Source organism: Ambystoma mexicanum, chromosome 8, assembly GCF_040938575.1.
Source record: "Ambystoma mexicanum isolate Mex_15411 chromosome 8, UKY_AmexF1_1, whole genome shotgun sequence".
Classification (NCBI taxonomy): Eukaryota; Metazoa; Chordata; class Amphibia; order Caudata; family Ambystomatidae; genus Ambystoma; species Ambystoma mexicanum.
Window position 1 is genome coordinate 122,277,369 of NC_090929.1, and position 25,322 is coordinate 122,302,690.

The 25,322-nt window shown below is 46.2% G+C and overlaps 1 protein-coding gene across 1 annotated transcript in view; it reads left to right on the plus strand.

Moving 5' to 3' along the window:
- The window catches only part of PSMB7 (proteasome 20S subunit beta 7), a 322,016-nt gene that overhangs the window by 55,434 nt on the left and 241,260 nt on the right, over positions 1-25,322 (plus strand). Inside the window, exons 4-5 of the mRNA XM_069609451.1 lie at positions 15,346-15,486; positions 22,618-22,733. Of these exons, the coding sequence (XP_069465552.1) occupies positions 15,346-15,486; positions 22,618-22,733 (257 nt within the window). The remainder of the gene's footprint in view (positions 1-15,345; positions 15,487-22,617; positions 22,734-25,322) is intronic.

The following is a 25,322-nucleotide window of genomic DNA, read 5'->3' on the forward strand; positions in this document are numbered from 1 at the left end:
GAGGAGGAACTGGTGGAAACCGAGAAGGGCCTCAACGAAAGGTTCATAGGCCTCAACGAGCGGTTCATAGGCCTCAACGAGAGGTTCGAGAAGGTTCGATCCCAGGGGACGGTCCCTGCTGACGTGATCGAAGATGGCAACGACGAACAGGGCCCAGTGGAGCGGCCATCCCCTCCGTCGCAGCCATTGCCCGAGCCCCAGGATAGCTCGGCGGCCATTTTGTTGGCGATCCAATCCTTATGTACCGAGATTAGCACGGACCCCGACGGAGGATCCAGAACCAGGCTCGTCGGGAAGCCCTCCGAACAAGCGGAGGAGAGTCCACCCCGCTCTGCCCTTTTGTGCCTGCGAGACCGGTGGACCCCTCATCGGACCCTAGAGAGGATACGGCAACGGATACAGCGACGGGGACGGACGATGACGGCGGCGATGACACAGCGGACATCCTGTCGTCGCATCCCCCCGCCCGGGGATTTCCAGCTGACGAGATTGGCTCTTTCCACGCCATGATAACCAGGGCATCCAAGCTCTTCCAGCTCTGCCCTGAAGAACAGAAAAAGGAGTGGTTTCTGTACCAACAACGAGAGGCCAAGAGGAAGACAGTCCTCGTGGTGCCTTTACTCGCTGGGATGAGGGGCTTGCTGTCCTCGAGCCCTTCCACAACACCCGCCAAGAGCGACAGGTACGAGAAGAAGTACCGAGTCCCTGATGCCGCCCCCTTGTGCCTCAGGGCCCAGCCCACGCCGGACTCGGTCGTCTCGGCAGCGGCTAAGAAGAAGGCAGCAGGTGCGGCGGCTTCCACTTCCCCGCCGGACAGCAAGGGCAAGAAGTTGGACTCTATGGGACAACGAGTCATCTCTTCGGCGGCGAGGACGATTAAGGCGGTCAATGCCTTGGCGATCGTGGCCCGCTACGACCGGGAGCTCTGGTTCAAGATAGCTCCCCTGTTAGACTTCCTGCCTGATGACAAAAGGGCGGAGGCCCTAGAAATTCTGCAGGAAGGCGAGGTGGCGTCGGATCACGCCATAACTGTGGCAACGGACATTGCCGATACCGGATTTCGCCAACTGGGCAACGGAGTTTGCCTCCGACGACGAGGATGGCTCAAGGCGACAGACTTTCGCCAGGATGTCCAGACCAGAGTGTTGGACATGCCATTCGACGGCAACAATCTTTTTGGTAAGGTGGTGGACGAGTCTCTACAGGCCATCAAGACCGACTCGGAGACGGCCCGGGCCCTTGGGGTGCTTCAACAGCGACGGCCTTTTTCGGAGCTACAGAGGCAGACAGGGTGCCTCCAAAGGATCCAGCGGCGGCTCCCCCACTTACCGCCAGGCGGCCCGCTCCTCTTCCCAGGCGGCCTACACAGGTCGCAGCAAGCAAGGGGGATCCTGCCGTTGTCGGCAAGGCCGCCTCCAAGCAAGACTGACCCGGCCGGGTTGTCGGGGCCCCCACCGAAGCACCCCGGTGGGAGGCCGGCTGACGAAGTTAGTCAGCGTGTGGGAGTCCATCTCTACCGATCGTTGGGTGTCGGACACCCTGGCCAACGGGCACTCACTGGAATTCCAAAAGAACTGCCCTCGCATTCCTCCTGTGGCCAGGAAGGAGAATCACGTCCCTCAGCTGCTGTTGGAGGTGAAGGCGATGCTCAAGAAAGGTGCCATCGAGCTCGTCCCCAGGAGGCTCTGGGGCTCCGGAGTGTACTTCCTCATCAGAAAGAAGACAGGTGGTTGGCGCCCCATTCTGGACCTGCGTCGGTTAAACAAGTACATCAAGGCGCAGAAATTCAGGATGGTCACCCTCCAGCATGTGCTGGGACAGCTGGAGGGAGGCGACTTCTTATCGTCGTTGGACCTGGAGGATGCTTACTTTCACATCCCCATTCTAAAAAGGCACATGAAGTTCCTCAGGTTCGTGGTGCAGGTACGTCACTACCAATTCAGAGCCCTACCGTTCGGATTAAAGTCAGCACCCAGGGTTTTCACCAAGTGCCTGGCACGAGTGGCGGCGCGGCTGTGTCTGCAGGGGATCCACGTCTACCCCTACCTGGGCGACTGGCTAATCCGGGCAAGGACAAGGGAACTCGCCGTCGAACATACGGCGAGGACCGTCCGGTTACTCAAGGAGCTGGGGTTCGCCATCAACTACCCCAAATCCCACCTGGTTCCATCGCAAGTAGCGCTGTTCTGGGAGCGATGCTCGATACAGTGGGGCAAGGCCAGGGTGAGGTCCATCAAGTCCCTTCTCGGGATGATGTCCTCATGCATCTACCTTGTACCCCTTTGCAGACTTCGGATGCGTCCCCTGCAGGAGTTCCTTGACGCCTGCTGGTTTCAGGCGACGGGCTGCTTCGAGGACCGGATCCCACTCAATGAGGAGTTCAGTCGGGCGATCCTGTGGTGGGGCACCTGGGCTCACCTCACTACAGGCACAGACTTTCAAACCCCAGCATTTCGGGAGATGGTGATGACGGACGCCTCTCTGGAGTGTTGGGGAGCCCACACCGGAGATCTCCACGCAAGAGGCCTTTGGCTCCCAGAGGAGAGGTCTCTCCACATCAACATTCTGGAGCTCTGAGCAGTGTTCTGGGAGCTCAAGTCGTTCCTTCCGTCCCTCAAGGACAAAGTGGTGAGGATCTTCACCGACAACACCACCATCATGATGTTCTACATACGGAAGCAAGGGGGCACCAGATCCCCAGCCCTATTCAAGGAGGCCCAGGATCTGTGGCACTGGGCTGTCGCCCAGGGGATGTTTCTGGTTCCTTTCCACTCTGCAGGAATAAAAAACACCATCTCCGACTCGCTCAGCAGGGAGCTGCGCCCGTGCCACGAGTGGGAACTGCGACAGTATCAAGTGGATCGGCTCTTCCAACGTTGGGGCAAACCTCAGATCGACCTGTTTGCGGCGGCGAACTCCAAGTGCCAGAGGTTCGCCAGCAGGTTCCCACACCCGAGGAGCATGGGCGATGCTTTCTCGTTCCCCTGGGACGGCCTGTTTCTCTATGCGTTCCCTCCGTTGCCGTTGCTGCTCCGCCTCATCAACCGGCTCAAGAGGTCCAGGTGCAGGATGATCCTCGTCGCACCGGCGTGGCCGAGGCAGATCTGGTTCCCAGACCTTCTGGACTTGTCAAGGTCCCCGCCAGTCAAGCTGCCGGCGGATGCAGATCTTCTCTCCAGAGAAGGAGGCGCCATTCTCCATCACGACCCACAGTCGCTGAACTTGCAGGCCTGGCAACAGCGGCACTAGAGTTTGGAGGGTACGATATACCGGCTGATTGCAGAGAGGTTCTTGCAAAAGCCAGAGCGTCCTCAACTCTCAAGAGTTACGATCATAAATGGAAGAGGTTCTCTGTCTGGGGCCGTGCACAGAAGATCAACCCACTGCGGATTACGGCCCCTCAAGTACTGCCGTACCTACTGTCACTGGCCAAAGCTGGACTGGCTCACACCTCCATCAAAATACATCTGGCTGCTATCTCCCGATATACCAGGACTACGGGACGGGCATCCTTGTGGTCTCATCGCCTGGTGAAGGAATTCATGAAGGGACTGTTCCGATCATTCCCACCGGTGAAGGCCCCGGCGTGGGAGCTTAATGTGGTGCTGACCAGGCTCATGGGGGCCCCATTCGAGCCTATGCATTTGGCGCCTTTGAAGTTCCTGTCATGTCACGTTCCTCGTGGCCATCACCTCTGCACGACGAGTGGGTGAGATCCAGGCCCTATCTTGCAAGCCTCCATACTTGACTTTCCATGACACGAGGGTGGTGCTGAGGACGCAACCCTCCTTTATGCCCAAGGTGCCGTCGGACTTCCACCTCAACGACCCCTTGGTGTTACCAGTTTTCTTCCCGTCGCCTTCGACGCTGGCCGAGAGGATGTAGCTAGAGCGCTGAAGTTCTACGTGGACCGCACGAAGAGTTTTCGGAAGACATCACAGCTGTTTGTTAACTTTGGACCTGTGAATCAAGGTAAGGCTCTCTTGAAGACTTCCATTTCTAGATGGCTCTCCGGCTACATTATGCACTGTCACCGGTTGGCAAACCGACCGCTGCCTGGCCTCCGAGAGCCCATTCGACCAGAGCGATCGCTGCTACTACGGCGTTCCTGTCTGATGTGCCCCTGCTGGACATCTGCAGGGATGCTACGTGGAGGTCGACACACACCTTCACAAGATTCTACTGCGTCGATCAGGACTCCAGGGAGGAGTCCAGGGTCGGCCACGCAGTGCTGCGCAACCTGTTCGCCTAAGGTGAGCCTGGTGAGGAGGTAAGAAGTGCTTAATGTTGAGCCTTTGCCACCTCCCGTGGTTGTGCATGTGTATACTGCTATGTATTCTTTATTCATGAGCATGTGAATCCATGCCAGACCCCATGCTGGAGAAGGAACAAGTTACTTACTTGTAACTGTTGTTCTCCAGCCTACCCCTCTGCGGCTCTTCACTTGGTCATACTGCCACTTTGCGTGCTAGCAAATCTGAGGATGGCTGCCAGAGGCGGGGCTTAGGGAGAAGGCAGTCATTGGCTGGGGGGCAGTATGACCCAGAGATCAGTGATTGGTTACTACTAAGAAAGACAGATCAGAAACAAAACTGATACTGATTTGTTCTTTACCGAGGATTCCCAGCCTGATGACGGGGAATATTCATGAGCATGTGAATCCATGCCAGACCCATGCTGGAGAACAATAGTTGCAGGTAAATAACTTGTTCCTTCCCATAGTTTGGGAAAGATTTGGAAAAATGACAGAAAGAAAGGTATATGCTGCACATGTTCGGACCTGTAGGTTAATGGCTTCTGTGAATATTGAGAAAAGCAATACACCGCTACATTCCCCGACTCTACTAGTTAAGAAATCACACAAGCAATACCACAAGCCAAAAACTGAGCATGGTTTTATGCTGATGGCCTAAACCGGCGTACTTAGTATTTGAAAATAAGGAAAACCAATGTGGTGAAGGGATGGCAAGCATACCATTTTTTTTAAAGAGCACAGGCAGACCTTTTGAAGGATAGGTGACTTGTGCAGGTTACAAAAGCGTACAGTCCTAACGCAGCGACTAAATGTAGGTTGCATTTAGGAAATTAAATGGTTGTGTAACAAAGTGCAATAGCAAATGTATGAAAAGTTTATCAAAACTAAGAGAAAGCAACAAATGTCCTACGTTCCCACAGGTGTCCCGATGAAAACAGTACCTCACATGTGGGAGCACTTGGGCCCAAAGGGAATACCACTGGTATCCAAATGGGTCTGGGAACAGGACATTTTTAGGATGTTGGTCATGTGGACAAACACAGATTTGGGCCTGGGGTGTCACAGCCACTAAAACGGCGAACCCCATGCATTTCTGAAGAGACACCCGTGGGAATTCAAAGATGTCTGACTTGCGGAAATCACTGTAGAATTTATCACCCGTCCAAAATGTAGGGGAAAAAACTTGAGACATTTACCATTAGGAAACCACCGAAACACGCTGCCAACACATGTCCTACCTTTCCACATTCCCACATGTGTCCGACGAAAACGGTACCTCACGTGTGGGTGCACCTATCTGGGCGCAAAGGGAAAAGGCTAAATCACTGGTACATCCAACGCCCTGTCGAAGACTGGATTTGGCTTTGTTGACAACCTACAGATTTGGGCTTGGGGTGGCACAGCCACCAAGGAAAACTGGGAACCCTGTGCATTTCTTAAAAGAAGACAGCTGGGGAATCCAGACGTCTAACTTTCGCCATCGGCCAAGAATGTATTACCCACCAATCCTGGAAACTCCAAAAAGTGGCATAAATAAAACATGTTCACACACTTTCCACCAGGAAACCACCCAAACATGCTGCCAACAACACTTGTCATACCTTCACAGGTGTCCACATATGTCCCAATGAAAGACAGACCTCACGTGCTTGGGTGTCCTCACCTGGGAGAAAACGGTTACATCATCTGTATGCCAAGTGCTCTGGGAAATACAAGAATCCCTATGCAGTACCAACTGTCGTCCTGTTTTTGCTCGTCAAGCCCTTTCAAGGACACCTTTGCTCACTCTCCTCGTACATACAGTGCATAGTGCAACAGTACATACATGGTTGGTTTAGTACAAGAAAAATCTTGTGAGCAGTAAAGCCGTGTCAAGGCACCAACCACTTTACTGGCCAAGCATACCTGTCTGCAGTCACTAGCCATCCATTTCAGCAGTCTCACCACTATCAAATCACTAGCTCCACAGCAACTGTATCTGCACACTAAGTGGACATCTGCTCACATGGCACCCTTGTATCCAGGCGATATCTTTCACACCAACTTCATGTACCTGCATATCAACTATGCCTGCATTCAACAGTTCTGTTGCACCATCCATATCTGCAAACATATGCACCCTAAATACAACTAGCATGCCAATCATTTCTCCAGTGATGGCAAAGTCCGTTCACAGCAATCACAGTTGGATGTACAGCTCAGCGTTCCCTCACTTGTACACCAATCCCATCCAACTCATTCTAAGACATTTCAGTCATACCAAACATGAATTTTACTTTAGTAAAACATCAAGGGTGGTACGAGTTACACAAGACACCACCGCCATATAGTCACTCGTACAGTCATTGGTACCTCCCATTACTCTCTACAAGGGGATGATCAAGCAGGTCAGGATGTATGGTGGACCCAGATGATCCTAGTCAAGACTCGACGATGTTCACCAAGATGACCAGGACGACCCAGATGTCACCATTGACACGACAGGACACAAGTACATGACTAGATTGGTGTTTAAATACTTTTGGAGTACTGAATACTCGGTCATGTGATTTGAAGAGGGAAAATCCGAGTGGCTCTTCCCTCCTGATGGGGCCCGTAACCGGAAGAAGCACTCCCGACAGAACTACTATAGATTATCCGAGATTGCACCCGGTCCCACAGCTCCCAACGTAAGCTCACATCATGACCGACATCCAGCCCTCCGCCCGATCAATCCCGCGATGGCAAGAGCCTTAGCCAACACAACCAATGACAACCAAGACCGAGCTGGAAACAACTATATGGACCAACTCGATTGACGTCCCCGCAAGCCATGCTGCAGGTCGGTGAAGACTTCATGACGACATAGCCTCGTTGGACAGAAAGCACGCGTGCAGAGGGCACAATCGGGACACTCCTACACCAATCCACACGAAGAACATCTGCGTACAGTTCTATGATCTAGAGGACAGTGACATACATCCTGTTTGTTTATTTTTCATATAGGCCCGCTATCGCACCGCAGAAACGAAAGATGCCAGAAGAACATGTGTATATGCTTGCAGATGCTACTCGCTATTTACTCTATGGATGGACAGGAGCACTTGAGGGCCCTGACCACTCATTGCATGCTTTTAACCCTTGAGCAATCATATTTGATCAATAACTAGAATTTAGGTAGGCCTCAGATCAATCCAGCCCAGTAAACTCCTTCTACAGAGATCTCGACGGTGCAAGCTGCTGAGTGAGCAGAATCGCCCTGGCAGGGACTTCCACCGGTAAGGCCACAATGTTGCAAGTTACATTCCTCACTCATGGTGCCACAATGAGCCCAGCTACAGGGCAGGATACCGCATGCTAAAATACAAATCAAATCAAAGAAATTCGGCTTTCCTAGTGGTCTCCTCACACGTGATCCGGCTGACCTGAGGTGATGCCAAAACCTGGAAGCTGGGAAGATGCAGCCATCTCGCGTCTGAGACTGAACCTTGCCACATAATTGCAACATTTACCTACAACATGCGCTGTGACGGGACTGTTCTCAGCAAAGACCTCATTGTTATACACTATCACATAGTCACATCTTATTGATACACATTGTACGAGAGCAGGTGTCTCGCGGGCTGGGAACGACGATGGTCCCAGGATTGGGCGCCCGCAGCCTGACCAATCAGTACACTGAGGGACAGGGGCTGGCGGCCAGAATCTCCAGCCAATCATCAGTGGTTCTAATGTAACATTTCTCCGGTAGCAATTTTTAGGGATGAACCAAGTACACCACCTGACAACGCGTACACCAATAACCAAACACCCTATATGTCTCAATACTGGACCTACCACTCTGGAAGCCAACCCAGCATGGTTGGGTTCGGGGAAGGATTTTGGTAAGTGACGACAATTATGTCACGTGTTCAAAAAGGGCCTGCGAGCCTGAAATTGTTCAGATGTACGTGGATGGAGCTAGTATGTTGTCCCTGCTCGTTTGATATGATAGAAAACGGCAGGAACTCTTGCTCCTTGTGTGGAACTCGACTTCTTTGGGACATTGGAAGGAGTTGGGGCCTTCTGTGAGCTAGAGGTCCGCGGACCCTAGGTACGGCTCGGCTGACCCCAGAATTCACTAATAGATTGCGTTAGCTTATTTATTAAATTAAATTATCTTAGATATGCTGAATGTATTGACACAATAGATTGTGATTGTTTTTCATAGATATATTTTATTTGTCGTAAAAGTGTTCAGCATGCCCAACATAATTGAATTTAATAATAAGCTAATGCAATCACATGTCTGAGTATTCAGTACCCCAAGTCTTTTAACACTAATCTTGTAGTGTGCTTGTGTCCTGTCCTGCACAAACCTGGTCTTTACCACTTTCCTTGTATTTAAATGTTATGAAGAACCTGTAAGGTCAACACACAATCGGGCAACCCTATTTATATTCCCATCATTATTGACACTCCAGATGTTGTTGTACCGGAGAGTGGACATACTTCTCCAATTGACGATCAGTAGTTGTTCAATGACCTGCTTAAAGGGCAGCCAACCATTTATATATAAACACACTAAAGAGGCCGTAGTTGACGGCACTGACTTTGTGGAAGACATCTGGAATGAAAATAAGGCCATCAGCCAGGCCATTCCTTTGCTACAGTCCATAAAGAAAAGAATTGTCCCATCACTCACTACGCCTTCCCTTAACAGGGCAGTAAACCCTACAGTAGAGAAAATATTCAGACCTTCTCCATCTGACCCTCTATATATTAGGACATGTAAACCAGACTCCCTGGTAGCCGCCACCACCAGTAAGAGAGCTGGTATTCCACTCTAGTTCAGAAGCACCCCCTACTAAGGCATGCAAATGACTATATACTTTGGGCAAATGTATAACTACCTGCTGTGCATACTGGAAGATGTCGGCAATGTGAGGCGCACAACTGCTTGTAGCTTTCTCAGTATTTGACATTTTATTAAGAAACTGCCTAACTAAGCCTACTCTACCATCAAGTTCCCTACCTAGTCTAGGTTCTAAGGGAAAGTCTCCTAGACTACACAACTGGCCCTCACACTAATCCTGGATAACCTATTTCCCATTACAAAGTTGGCAAAATTAAGTACCACTTCTGCTTCAACAACTGTCCATCTTTTTGTAACCTCTGCAGCGTCTTGGGTAGAACTTGTCAGGATGCATCTTCTAAGGCGGTTGCTTGCCTCTTGACAACTCCCTTCTGCTAAAGGTACTGTGAAAGCAGTCTCCCTTGTTTCAAAGTATACTACTGCTTCAACCACTTTCCATATGTGTTCTGACAATTTTTTAGACAACAGTTCCGTTACCCCTGCTGCAACTTGGTACTTTGAGCATTTATTAGGTAACTTAAAGATAACGAGACTAAAACCTCCACGGGTAGGTTGGTAAGGCACCCTTCCTTCCTATGGCCTAAGGAAGGGGCAGCATTTTTGCCTCTTCGGCCTGTCTACCACTGGAATCTGCCTTGGCTTCTAGACTGCTTCGCTCTCTCAGCTTCAACCGTCTCAGCTTTACAGATTGTTGTTCTGTTCTTTTAACAAACACCCAGCTCCCTTCCCCAGCTTTATGTACACCTTCTTGACCCCAGCAGTTAGCCCTAAACTGTCTTGCGGCATTGGGGTTAACTTGTCACCCTTGTATCAGAGGACAACGTATTTGCAACAACTTTGACACTTTTTAATAGGGCTGGTTTCACTTTAGAAAGGGTTTTCCTACTTGCCTGGGTAATGCTTGCTCTTATTGTTACTTGAGCAACTTCTTGATCCGGCCTCAACTGTGGAGAGTCTCCGGCTCTCCTCTCGGCTTGCTTATGCACATAGGAATCTGGTAGCTGCACAGCCTCAGCTCTGCAGTCACAGCTGATGGGCGCATCTTATTAAACCTTGTTAAACCATTTCTCCAAGTCTCTCTCGGTGCAGTCATAGCCAGACAGGGTTTGTGAACACAGGATCAACTCAGAACCTGCAGGTGAAATCTGCTCTTTTCTCGTCTCCGCATCCCTTAAGTGGTCACACTTCCTCGTGAATTGCCAGCTTTTTGCTCTTCTGCTACTACTGCCAACCTTCCACCTCCTGCTCCAGCTCCTTCCTACTGCTTCCTGCAGCCTTTTGTGCCTCTCATATGGGGCTATTTATATTGGGTGCTATTGCCTGACCCTGGCAAAGGCCATTAGGCCTTCTTGCTTGTCCTTTACTTCTGCATGCCTCCTCGGCTCAGAGAATTTTCAGTTTTTGTGCCTATTCCCTTTAACCTGGGAGACCCCCAGCTCTTTTGCTTGACAGTGGACTTTCTTGATTTTAATCTTGTGAGTGGAAATTTTTACCACTCATTCTTTTTAGCTGACTGGGATTTCTTTCTTACTGTTTTATGGAGTCCGGTAAACTCCATTTATTTTTTAATACAGGCATCTGCTTTTTACTTTGACACCCAGCACCCCCTGTGCAGTGCCACCGAGGGGTCCCTTGGTCTCCCCTTGATGTTTTATTACTTTCTCTTTTGTGGGTCCAGCACACACACACCCTTATGTGGGCCGCTGGGGGGGTTACATTGTAACTCCTTCTCCCACTCATGTAACATTTTGTTACACTGACTGAACCTAAATGGCTGGTGGCAAATTTCTGTTAACTTTTTGTGCAGGTTACTAGCAGGCTGATTTCTCAGTTGCAGTACAGCACCCATGGGTGACCATTTCCTCAAAAATGCCCCCCACCCCCCGTCGTCTTTTTTCAACATTTTTAGTCTGTGAGTTCCTTCTGTGCTCTTTATTATTTTCAGTAGATTTGAGTGCTTTTTGCCTTTGCCGGGCTACAACCCTGAAGCCCGCCCAGGGTCCAGTGCGTCTGCTAAGGCTCAGAAGTAAGAGAGGATCCCGAAACTTTGCTGTCCTTTGTCTGTAGGTGTGCGGTCCTTTTGTCTTTAGGTGTGCCTGGCTGAAAACATTTCTAATTGGGTGGCTGGCTGTCCTGCAGGACAGCCAACCCCCAGTTTATTGACCGCTTCATGGGAGTGAATGAATGGAATCCAGCATATAAGGCGAGGATTTTTGGACTACAGGCAGTTGACTACTGGAACAAGGAATCCAAAGCGGAGGATGAGCAGACGCGCAGACAAAATTTTCAAGAACTGCTGAAGCACCGGTAAAGCCCTGCAGCTGTGCTGACCCCGCTTTCATCTCGACAGGGAAGGCCCGCCACGGATGACCTCCTGCCTTAAACTGGTGGGACCAACTAGCCTCAAGATCTTCATTTTGCCCCGACGTCCTACGACTTTCCTGGGCTGCAGAAGACGAATACCTGGGGTACCTGGACCATTATCGAGTGAATCGTCTTCTGGAGATGGAATCGGGCCGAAACTTTGCAGGCATCCGTGTGGACCTCCGAGTCTCCCTAACAAGGTTATGGTCTGACCAGGGGCAAGGCGAATTGGCTGTGATACTAGTTGATACATTTGTCGGCAAGCCTGTCTAAGGTAAGGCCTTTGTCATGGGTGGCTTGTTCAATTTGTTGAGTAAGTCCGAGAGTGGCCATTGTGTTTTGAATGGTCGTGGCATTATGATCTAAGCTGTCGTGAAGGCTGAGGTTGAAATCACCTAGGATGATTCTTGTGAATGGTTTAGTGTTTTTTGAGAGGATAATATTTGTAGTGGGCCTGGTGGTCTGTATAAGATGTGTATGGTGGTGGTTGCAGTGTTAGGGTAGGATAGCTTTATTGATAGAAGTTCCCCAGAGGGGAAAGCCTGGTTGGGCAGTTCCCTGAGGGATAGGTTAGATTTAGCGATCAGGGCAACTCCACCTCATTTGGCGGAGGTTCTCTTTCCTGTAAATTGCGAATCCTTCCGGTATGGCTAACGAGAGGGCAGGGCCTGCTGCGGGGTGCAGCCAGGTTTCTATGATTGCTTAAAAAAATAAAACATAAAAAATGTTACATAGGCTATGGGGCTACTAGGTAACCCCCAGCACTCCACATAGGATGGGGTGTGCTGGACCTACAAAGAGAAAAGTTAGTAAAGTCAATTTCACTTTACTATTCATGGGGACAAGAAAGGGTATTCAAACCTTATGAGAAATCTAAAGTATAGAAAATCCATCCTAACAGCACCTACCACCAGATGGCGGCCTATGCAAAGCATGTGAATCTTAGCAGATCCAAGTATCGGACATAAGAATATGGTAAGTAATGTATTCCATATGTCACCCATTAAATTAATATGGTTACAAATCAAAATGACAAAATGCCACTTAATGCCTACTTCAGTGCATATAGGGAAGTGTATCCTACTTGCATTAATTTGTTAGTATTGCCATTATTGTTGAGATTATGTCCTTTTGAATCAATTGCAATTTTAGGATGAGGTTAACTGACAGTCAGTTGTGCTTTGCATTTACTGTTCAGTATTGGTACTGTTGAATTTGCCCTGACACTTTAAACAAGCATAATCTTGAATATCCTTGTATCATTTGTTACAATTGTTGTTACTTTTGTGGGTTCCTACTCTTATACGCTATGCTGCTACTTCTGATGTAGTAATTCACCATTTATCTATGTATTTGTGTTGACCTTATGTACAAGATTTGTTTGTCAAATAAAGCACCTTTGCATTAGGAGTGTGGGTATTGACTTTGTTGGAATTGACGTGCAGGTGGTTACTGCACCACTGATGACAGAATGAGTTGGGGAGGAGCCACTCTGGGAGTGCACCATGCGATCACGATCAGAGTCCAATGAGAACTGAGTCGGAAGGGGAGGGACAGGGGTCATGACATGATGGAGGAAAGGGGTAACCCCCTTCGAAAGGAGCAGAAACTGGGGAGTAAGCTGCCCCACCCCCCTAAAACTGAGGCAAGGTTACAAGGTAGGAGCCCCACCTACGCGGCGGCAAGTGTCCGCGCTTGCACTGCAAACTAAAACAGTGTTTGAAAGACACAGAACCATGCAAGATGCTCATGGTTGGCGTCTGCTGTACTTTCCTTGTACATGGATTTTTATGGTGTTCCAACTGCCAGCAAAACAAAAGGAATGATGGCTGGAAGGTTTACAATTAATCTTAATCTGTTATTGTGCCAAGCATCCCTCCAGACCATCGTTCTTCAGCCTGCCAAGCCATCACAGAAGAGGAAATACTTTATGTAAATCAGATTTGGCCCCACCCCAAAAGGGGTGGTCCAGCCCGAACTACATAAGACCACAAGCGGCACCCACTCCCTCCTGTCCAAATATCACATTCCCATAAAATTAATATTGTGCTCCCCTGTCATCTGAACCACCGCCCATATTTGTTGATAAACTAAAAATGGGTTCATGAACATCTATTTAGGACCCATTTTTCCTGGTGCTTGCTATTTTTGCATATTTCCAAATAGTCATTCATATTTACAGAAGATGACTGCTTTACTAGTTATAGTGCATTTGTATAGCGCTTTGTGTACCATTGGTATGATCTCAAAGCGCTGTTGGTTATATCAGTCGAAGAGTAGTGTAGTATATAGTGCTTGGGATGCACTTGGTATGTGAGCAGCCAGAGTGGTTTTTCGCGGGTTGGCTGCATTCTAATGCTAGGTGTGGTGCAGTGGATGTGAGAGATCAGTGTAATGTGTGCAGCAAGGACAGTGGTTTCTGAGTCTGCGTTCTCGCAGCCGTGAGGCATGTGTGGGAGAATGTGTGCCGTTTTTTTTTCTCGGGGTTAGCTGTGTTCTACCAGGCTGTTTAGGTGTTTTATGAGCGATGTAGGAATGTGTGCTGCTAGGCCGAATTGTCTGAGGGGTGTAGCTGCGTTCTATCAGTTGATGTAAAGAAGATAGTGAGTTTAATGGTATGACTGACTCTCTCTGGGTATTGGTGGGTGGCTGCTGGCCAGTGAGGGTATGAGCATTTATTTTGGATGGGCAGTCCTTTTCGAGATGCTGTGTGGTTGGTCTTGGAGGGATTGGGTTGTTGGATGCTTCTTGGCATATTCTGCAGTGATGTTTTGTTTCAGGTTCGTGCTGATTGTCACAGGACAAACTCCTACCACCCAAATGGGGACATATTAGTAAATGCAACAACACCTTGATTTGGGATTCCTACAAATGGGGCACAGTAGCAAATGCAACACCACCTAAGATGGGGGTGGAGTAGTAAGTGCAACCACAGCTAGATTTGAGGTATCTGGATAGAGGGAGACCGCCTAAGTAGGGGAGGAAGGATAGCTGAGGGGCAATGAGTTTCTTTTGGAAGCAAAACAACGCGGCGCAATACATGTTTAAATCCCGATCTCGCGCTTAGAAAGCAACTCATTCGTATTAAGCGCATTATAAATGAGCAATAAAATGGGACACAGCAGTGAATAACACCATTGAATGATTGGTAAACGGCAGTCCCAGCGTTATTCTTTACTAGTTGGCTGATTTTGGTATGCTATGTTGTGTAGTTAAGAGGCAGGGCTCTTAGGAGTACAGTGATTGCTGTACTCCCCACCCAGACCATACTTGTCTTGTCAATTGCTGCTGGTTGACGGCTGGCTACTGGCTTCTCAGGTGAACAAGGGCAAAAACAGTCTGGAGCTGCTTCTTTGGGAGCTGCCATTTGCCTTGGGGCCCTTGGCCGACGGGGCTGCACATGTAGTGCGCTGCCCCAGGGGTTGCGGTTAAGAGCAACAACCAATCACGGGCACCGTGTGGGTTTAGGGAGGGGGCAGGGGAGAGGTCACAAGAAGCCAGGAAGAAAGCCAGAAGCAAACAAAGGACTACACCCCAGGGACTGCACCCTCTAGATGCAGGCAGGCTCAGAAAACTGGTTGGGATGCCACAGAAATCACTAAATAAATCCACCAGACTAGCTAAAAAAAATGAAAAAACACAATGCTCCACGAGAGCACATGAAACTGGCCAAAAACTGATTAAAATCAATGCACAACTACTCATTGAGCATCAACCAGCCCCCAAGACTGGTCTGCGGTTTCATTAAAGGATGCTTCTAGATTGCAGTCCAGAAGGCAAAAAATAATTTGTAATTCTGTTCAAGAATCCTTCTGGCTTGCTTTAAAAGGGGGAAATATGTAGTCTTGTGGTCTATTCCTTCCTAAAATGTATTCTGGAATTGTGTTTTTAGTTGCTGTGGTGCGGGCACAGCGGCAGATACAGAAATGACCACTCAGCTGATCTCTTCCAATCTGGAGCTTCATTCACTTTCTACTGGACGGCTGCCACGAGTTGCCACGGCTAACCGTATGCTGAAACAGATGCTTTTCAGGTGTGGTGAACCTACCTTCTAGTGTGATTTATAGTATTGAAAAATGACTGTATTGAAGTCTTGAGCTGTATTTCTTTGAGTATTTTGTGAGTTTATGCTTGGGCACATTTGTTTTTTTTAATCTCTTATTAATGTTGAAGCAGGTTTTATTTGACATAACTAATTGCCCAGGACAGGAATGTGCATGGAACACTATAATTGGTTATTATAATGTATTGTATCATCCAAACTGGATAGCTCTTGTAAATCATGAATACATGTTGAGCCTTCAAACATACAGCATATATAACAAGAAAAGCTTGCAAATAAAGCCTTGTGGAGTTCCGATTTCTCTTTATTAGCAATATGAATCGGTGCATGGCTGTGTGATGCGCATGCAGTATTGGCCTTTCGGCGTGTACTGCAATGACCTCGCACAGCCATGCACCTATTTGTAGGGGTTTATAAACCCATTGTTTGCTAACAACAAAAGGTCAGAATGCCATAAGGCTTTATTTGCATGTGCCTTACGCAGCTTTGCATGGACTTGTTTGGGCTTTAATCCATGACCATTGTTTCTGAACACCGAAAGGTATACCCTCTATTCGCCAATCCCAGCATGCTCCATCCGGCCTTGAAAAAGATCTTCAATCGGGTCGAAACACGTCTCTGCTGTTCTGGTTATATATCACTATATTTGAAGGCTCAACCTGCATTGATGATTTTCAATAGCTATGTAGTTTGAATGATACATTACGTTATAAACAAATAAGAGTGGTGTTGGACGTCATTAAGAACGTGCACTGCCAAGGAAGATATTTTGTGCTCAAAATCCTATTTTACATATCAAGTGATGATCACACATCATGAACAGTCGACACGTGTTTCGACCCCACAGGTCGTCCTCCAGGCTGAATGATACATGTACAAAGTCATGATGGGCAACAAAATCATTCATAGGTACAGAAAGTAAAGAAGAATACAAAAAATGGAAATGATATGCATAATACATTTGGGAATCAACATAAGTAATATCAATACAAAGAGAAACATGATTGTCAAACCATATAAGGTAAAGTTAAATGAAAATATATATTTATCACATACTAGAGATCAGGGATTGGGGACGGGGGTTGGGGAGGGCGCACACAGGGGTGGGGGGAGGAATTGAAAAACCAACTGAGTTGGTTTTATAATATTCAAAAACGCCAACTATAACAGAGTCTTATGTAATAGTAGGATGGCACCTCATTTGCCTCATGGACCACCTGATCCGATTACTCAAAGGAAAGGCCAGATCTGGTGTCAAAGGTCCAAACGCAGTGATGAAGCCGTGATATAAATTAATGGTAAAACATGTGTTAAAGCATGCATTTCTAGGAGTTGATCTTGTGACCAGAAGTGGGTTTAAACAGAATAATTATGTGCAAAGAGGGCACATTAATTGCTATTCGAAAAATAACTGTCATACCATATGGTGACTTAGCTAGGAAAAGGAGTCCGAAGGGCCTTTTCAGACTGGCAAATGTAGAATACGTCACATGGGCACCAGACATTAGTTTCAATCTGGCTGATTGGGTTCTGTGTATACAAATACAAAATGTAAGAGAAAATGCACTGTGGAGCAGTCTCCTGCAGGCAAATAGGTAGACATCTGCTAGATAAAACGCACAAACATGTGCCCGTTTGTGGCCACGCACCGTGCAGTGTTACGGAGAGTAGAGCACGTCTTGTAAAATAATCAAGATGAGATTAATGGCTTGCTCAATATAGGTGTCCAATCGCAGGAGCAAATACTAAATTGTGCCTGTTTGCAAAAAACAGAGGGCACAGTGTAAAAATGCTGCTCGGATATTGCCCAACTCCAAAGACAGAGCAGTAGGATATAAACAGTCAAAAGTGGTCTTGTAAATGGAACATGGTGTTGGCGCCAAAAAAGCGAAACTGCTCACCTCTAATGGCATATGGATGCTATTAGGCACAAAGATGAGCGAATTAGATCCCTGCAACGTGAAGCATCTCAAGAGAGTACTGTTGTATGGAAAAGGTCCATCATGCCGCAAATGTGCAACCGTGATGACGTCATGCGCAAGGTGCGTGTGACGTAGTTTGTAAACAAAAGACGTCGCGTCCAGGGAAACAGAAAACGGGGGTGCTCAGAACGGAACCAAAATGATTAAGGGCACAGACGTCCCATATAGTTATGCTAGTGATAATTATTCGTAAAAAAACATCGGACGACATGACAATAGGAGGAGAATATGCTATAAAATGGGAGGATGAGTAAAAGTATAACTCGGTGATGGAGTCTACAAGAAACATGAGTGTTAAGAGTCACTAGTGGGAGCTGTGAAAAGGAGGATGAAAGGATAAAAAGAAAGGGGGGAGGTGATAATGGAAGGAAAGTGAATAATGGTGGGGATGGTCCTCTCCAAATTAAGAGGCGGGGTGCATGATACCCATTGTAATAACTGTAAATATATTGGAGCATATGTGTACTCGGAGCACACATTATTCCTGTGTCGATTCATATTACGGAGACATCCTAGCTCATTTTAAGTGATTAAAGTAAGATTAAGGGTTGCCATTACTCTAATGCCAGAAAAAATGGGTATTTGAACTGTAACTCATAGTGCCATGCTGGAAGTAAACATGCTCCTATAAAACTGATTCTGCATGTGTTATGGCGACAGACCAGGACAGACATTGCATCACAAGAAAACATGTAGGTCATGGTCTGTGACCATTGGCAGTAGATTGCAAGTAACAAATTAGTTTAGATTCCATTTGTTGCAGTTTCAGCAAGAGGTCACCTCGCTCACCCTTTTTTTGCTTGCATAAGACCCATAAATCGTAAATCAGTCTTATTGTACATTTGATGTACCAGTTGCCAGTGCATAGCAAGAGGTAGTCTGGGATCATCCTTACTAGGACTTGCCAAATGTTCCCTTATCTGCACCCGTAGCTGTCTGATGGTGCTGCCTATGTACCATCTCCCACAGATGCAGATAAGGGCATAAACCACAAACTTAGTTTTGCAGTTCATGAAGTCTTTAATTTTGACAGATGTGCTTGTACCAACTTTGAATTCTTGGCAATTGGAAGCAAATGTACAGGTGTTGCAATTGCCACATTTGTAAAAGCCCACTGGCGATTTCAAGCAAGAAACTGTTGAGTGTGGTTGGATAACACTAGGATTTAAAAAGGAAGGGCTTCATTTATTCTTAAGTGTTTGCTCTGGTAAAAATGATTTTGGGTTTGTCAGAGAGATGGGGGGATAAGATCTGTATCTAAATGCAGATGATGACAATGTTTGTAAACTAGTTTAAAAAAATTGAGATATCTATGGAAAATTGGGTAATGATAGCTACATTTCTTTCCTTGTTTGGGTTTTTCACTCTGGATTCAAGCAAATCTGATTGCAGAGTTTTCTTATACTCGTCAGCAGCTTTTCTGATTGTATTAGGATGAGACCCCCTTTCCCTGAAACATTGTCCATGCCATGCTTTCATCTGCAAAGTCAGTGTTTTTGCTGCAATTTTTCCTCGCCCTATAAAACTGTCCCACTGGTAGGTTGTTAATTGTGGCTTGTTGGTGGCATGCAAGACAGAGTTCACTTCCGTAGGTTTCCTATACATTTCTACTTTGCTATTTTCGATAAAGATGTCCAGATCCAGAAAAGTAATTTTGGTTGTACTCGTGTGTTTCATGTGTCCAGTGTAATGCCAAAAGTGTTTTCATTAGTTAGATTGTTAAGAGAGGTTTGTGAAACCCGCCAGATAACCAGAGCGTCATCAATATAATGTTTCCAAGTGATATGTGTAGTTAGAATTATTAAGTATGTGTTTCTTCAAAGTGCACCATAAAGAGGTTTGCCAGTGAAAGTGCACATTTGGCCCCCATGGCAACCCCTTTAGTTTGCATATAGTAGGTGCCATTGAAAAGGCAAGCATTATTGGTCAAAGCAGTTCTTAAGAATCACTTCAGCATTTCAATGTGATTAAAGTATGAAGCAGATGAATTGCGACAGGTGTAGTCAACTGCCTTAATCGCTAATTCATGATCCATGTTGGTGTACAGGGCAGTGACGTCTAAGGTTGCTAAAAGGTAATCCGGTTGCCTTTGGATAGTTTTCAAAAAATGTAACACATGGGTGCTATCTCTCAGGTATGTTGTCATTTTCAGTACAAATGGTTTGAGGACTTGGTCGAGATACTGAGAAATGGCTTTGGGAACCCAACCAAGGCCACTCATTATGGGCCTGACTTCTGGGAGTGTCAAAATGTTTGTGAATTTTTGGTAAATAAATAGAGTGGGCATGGTTGGTTCTTTGACAAATAGAAACATTGATTGGGTATCCCAAAGCGAACCATTATTGAATAAGAGCATACGAGTCCTGTCTGACTCTTCTGGTTGGATTACTGCTAAGTTTCTGATAGCAGCCTGGAGTGGTGAAATGGTTGGTTCCCATTGTAATGTAATCCTCTGTATTTAGGATAACAAGGTTTCCTCCTTTATCAGCTTCTTTAATGGTAATGGAGGTATCATTTGCTACATTGTCTAAAGCTTGGAGATCATGGTAGTCTAAATTACTTTTGGTTCTTCTCTTGTGATATCGTGACTTGTCAAGGAAACTGAATAGCTTTGGTTAGAGCTCTGTGAAAGGTATCTAAAACATTTTCTGTTCCCAACTGTGGGGTGAATTTGGACAGTGGTTTCAATTTGGTCATTTCGAAGTGTCTAGGCTTGACGCCCATTTCCCTGCACAAAATGCCTCTGTCTGGAACATAATCTGGTTGCAAAGAGAAGTGTTTTCAAGTTAGCAATGTCTGTCAAGGTATACGCACTTATTGGATCAAGTATTGGATTAGAAACATGCATTTTTCTTTTTTAATTTCAGATTTCTTACAAATTTGAAGTCAACCTGAAAGTTAACAAAATCAGTTTTCGAAGTTGGTGAAAAAGAGAGGCCTTTATTAAGTACCCTGATTTCAACATTGTCAAAGTGTGAGATGATAAATTGACCACCAAATTGGGCACATTCATTTGGCAAGTTTCTTGGCATTGGCTTGTGTCCTAATCCTGGTATGGCCGGAGTCTTCGTTCAAGCTCCCCTTCCCCTCGTCCCCCCTGCCCCTGGTGTTACAATATTTGAGACAGATTGTGAAATCTGACTTGTTTTGTATTGAGATTGCATTGGCTGCCTTTCTTGTAACGCCGGATCTGCACTAAGAAGCCCTCTCCACTTGATGACAGTGAATCGGTTCTTTCAGCGTTGGAACCAGACGGAGTGGTTGTATCTCCTTCAAAATCGGGGTCCGAGCTGACTGGACTGGTATTGTAGGAGTTGCTACGTGATTTGGAAATTGTCCCATCGTATTTCGTTTGAAAGGGGTATACCCTATCCTGCCTGTAATCTGTCATCTCTAAAATACTTTCAGAATTTCCTGAGTTTTACATCATCTTGATATTTTTCTGAGTATTTCATGCATTTTTTCACCATTTTTTTTGTTTGGTAGATTCTGCATTATTCATTGTCTTGATTTCATTTTTCAGTACATCAATTTGAGAAATGACCCTTGTGTCCTCTTAATTCTAACATTTTTTTTGAACTGTGTGAGTGAGGTTGGTTTCCCATTTTTCTGCGAGATCAGCATCTTTATCATTATCAAAATTGGGAAAGAAAAGGATGCGCAAGCTCCTAGGTATTTTATAATTTTCCAGATAATTGGTTGGAGAGGCTTGCTCCCAATATTTAATTTTTCTTCGAAAGGCGTTCTAGTTTAATACATTTCCGTTTCAGTGTCTCTATTGAGTTGAGATTGCTCTTGAAAGCATTAGATGTGCTTCCTCTGGGTGCAAAGAAACGGCAGCCCTATCTTCGTGATTGATCAGGTAACCCGATCTTCGTGATTGATCAGGTAATTTGCCATGATAGTAGTGGATGTCAGCCGGCACTGGGAAAAGGCGAATATATGAAGGGGTATGAAAGTAAGGGGTTCGCCGGAAAGGCTACCAGTGTGCTAGTCTCCACCAAAAAATAGTTATCGATAATATGTAAATAGAGAGGCCTGCTGCATTGATACTTCCACTGGGATCCCCCAAACAAAGCCCAGATCAGAGATTGGTGTTGGAAGTAATTAACAACGCGCACTGCCAAGGAAGATATGTTGTGCTCAAAATCCTATTTTACATATCAAGTGATGATCACACATACAGGTGTGTTATTTAACATGAAAGTAATTTTTAATCCTGTCATGAACAGCCGACGTGTTTTGACCAAACATATTTTCCTTGGCAGTATGTGTTCTTAACTACCAACACCAATCTCATTTGTTTGCAACTGATCTGGGCTTTGTGGGATCCCAGTGGAAGTATCAACGCAGCAGGCCTCTCTATTTCCATATTATCCATAACAATTTTGTGGTGGAGACTCTAGAGCACTGGTAGCGTTTCGGGCGAACCCCTTGCTCTCATACATTAAATTATAATCACCAATTCTAGTGGTACATGCTTATTGTTGTCTTGGATAATTAGTTGTCTCGCATAGTTTCACCTCGGCCGGATGGGCGCTGGTCCTCATTACCTGGACACAAGCTGCAGGAAGTACATTTCTAATAGTAGCACTTTAGGTGCGGGTGGTAATTTTTAGTTCACTGCCTGCTTTTACTCCTAGTTTCATTTATTTTGCATTGCCAAATACATATTTGTAATTTAGAACGCCAGAATTAACCTGCTGCAGTTTGATTGAATAGTTTATTCTAAATGTTTTACCTTTCCTTTGTCTGCCTTTTGTCACTTTTAGCATGGATGGTCATATTTGGGAGTGAAGAATCCTTATCACTACTAGAATTAGTGTACACTTGTTTTTGTAGTTTGTCTAAAGCAGGTCAAAACATTTATAAGCGCTTTCATTTTTACCATTATGCAATATTATTCAAGAGTAAAGCAGCCAGTTTTATTTTGTCTGATCAAAATGAAGAGTGCACACTTTCATTAAATTTTTTCCGTACATTCTACTTGGTAGTTGCAGCATTAGTAGCCTACAACTACTGAAAAGATCAACGCAGGGCGTGCTTAGGACCTCTTTAGTGATGACTAACCGGTCTCTGACTTTGACTTGCACATTAAAGTCCTATTTTTGTGTTTCAGGTATCAAGGTTACATTGGCGCAGCTCTGGTTTTAGGAGGTGTTGACTGTGCAGGGCCGCACCTTTACAGCATTTATCCACATGGATCCACTGACAAATTACCATATGTCACCATGGGTAAGAATTGCAACGAAAAGGCAATGGAACACCTGTTGCGTTCATATTGTTCATCTAAATTTCTAGCTACATCGTTCATTGTATTCGTGTCGTTTTCCTTCATTTCAACTAATTTCACAGCAGATGTTGTATGTTTTGCAGTGGGGGTGATCAATTCCCCATGGGCACAATGGTTGGCTCCATCTGAATTATGTTTACGGTAAATGTTTGCATCTGTTAACTTCATATAATCCAGTTCCCGTGAGGGTTGGCGTGTTAAATTGGTTCAAGTGTGTTAAATTGGGCTTCTTTGCCTCACTTGCTGTGTAATAACTCGTTTTAGGTTCCTACCGCACAAGCCTGTAGAGGGCAAACCAAAGAAGGGCATTCTTGTTGTGCAACATGCATGGCGCTGCTAATAGGGCAGTTAAATGCTGTGCAAAGTATGTGCTGTGGAGTAGGATGGGTAAATATGGCAAGGGCAGATTTACAGCCTGGGTGCTGCTTGCCAGCCCCCGCGCCCCTTAGCAGCCGTGTAGTTTCTTGTGTGGAAGTTTTTTCTCTTTCTTTAAATGTTTAAAATAAACTTACCTTTCTGCACGGGGCAGCACCGGCCAGTGCTTTGTCACTTTTCAACAGTTACTGACAGAGAATTGTGATTGAGTCTTATGACAACAGGGAGGGCACTGTGCTAGCAGTGCAAATGAAGAGCATTGAACTAGGCACGTGGCTACTCTGTCGTAGGGCAGAATTGGTAGACTTGGGAACGTAGAGCACCACGTAGAGGTATGCAATCGTATGTTGCTTTTTCAAGACCAATCGCATGAATGTTGCCATTCACCTCTGTCTCGCTAGTGTACTTGATGTTGAACGGTTTCTGCAGCAAGTCTGGCAGAGTTCAGGTTTTGAAGTTTAGGCATTTTTGAATGCATTGAAACTTGTATCGAGAAAAAGAAGTTGGGTCTTCAGCAGTGGCTTAGCTTGCTGATTTCTAGTGTCGGGTTTTGGTCAAGTGGGGAGTGAAATGGAGAGGATATTGTTAACGTCAATATGGGTGAGACATCTAGCGGTTGTACGAATAGCTGAAGGCTTTGTTTCACCTTCTGCATAAGCTGCAAAAATTTTGCTGCTTTCCTGTAGGTGGATTGCTTGGAGCAGACCATGGTTTTGCGTCCTGTAGATGAGGGAACATGCCTTGGTACAGCTTTCGCAGACTTGTGGATTAAGCAAGGTAGGGCTATTTAGCGCTTGGGTAAGAAGAAGCAGTAGTACTTAAAAGTACAGTGCAGGTAATCTAAGATGAATTCAATTATTTTGACAAAGCTGAATGAAACTTTTATAGAGTGGTGGTGACACGAGGACAGACTGGATTTTGATGTACTCCATTAGCTTCCGGTTCATGGGATTAGAGGTTTTTCAGGGCGTAAAAAAGCAATTCACTGTTGACTGGGTGTTTAGGCAATTCAAATGTTCGTTTTAAAAACCTTGGTATTTTTGTTCTAACTCGATCTTTCAGTGCGCAGTGATTCCCATATTTGGAAAGTTGTATCTTATAGGGCCTCTGCTATTCAGACAATAGTCAATTTCCTGTGTGCCATGCGTCCTTGAATCCTATTGTCTGAACACATGAACGAGGCAGTGTAGGTGGAAACAAGAGGCCCTTAGCATGTCTAAACAGGTTTGATTTTTTGTTGAGGTTGCGGCCCAATATTTGTCACTAGAACCTGCCAGTTTTGTGAGTTCTCTGCAATTTCTGGCAAGCCTTTAGCCGGATCTGTGGCTCTGTGGCTAATGAATCCACTGCATGGTTTTGTGATTGGCCACCTGTTGATAGGCTCGTATCCCGACAGGTCTACGCAGCCCCTCACCCTTCAGAGGTTGAAATTAGTCTTGTGTGATTGTTAGCCATTACCAATCAGTCATGAGTGCCAGGATGCCCCACCAAAGTGAGCATGCGGTCTTTAAATGCCTGTTGTTTTTTGGTGTAGCGGTTAGACGGGCTTCTTAAGAGGCCATTGGAAATGGTGAGTGACGATTTCATTTTGGAGTAATTCTGAGCCTCATGATACTGAACAGGGTCAGCTTAGCGATGGAAAAACAAACCTAGTGTTGAAAAGTATGTGGTGACCCACAGGATGCAGTACGAGGGAAGCACTAAAAAAAGATTGGAAGGCCCGGATGGTTTCCTTTCCTTGGCAAGCATTTTATGGGGCTTGGGAAAAATTGAGGACTAGATAAACATTTTGCTGATCTTGGGGTAGAATGGAAGGGGGGGGGCTAATGTGCACTTGTAGTGGTGAACGGTGTTCAGATTGTTTTGAAAACGAGTGTCCGGAAAGGTGTCTAGTGAAGGCTTGGTGGGGAGGGCGGGGGGTGCAGTGCACTTGAATGGAGCACACAAGGGATTGCTGAGTGAAAGATGGGGGGCGGTGGGGTCATTTCTTGGTGTGAGACGAGTTTGTAGGTTTGGTAGAACATACTGGCAAGTGTGAGGTTGGTGGTGCTGCAAAGGAGGGAGTTCCTGATTGACCTTTGAAGAGGGAATCCTAGTGCAGTTATCTGCTGGGGGTATAGGTTGTGTGATGGGTCTGCAATGTTTCTATTGTGTGA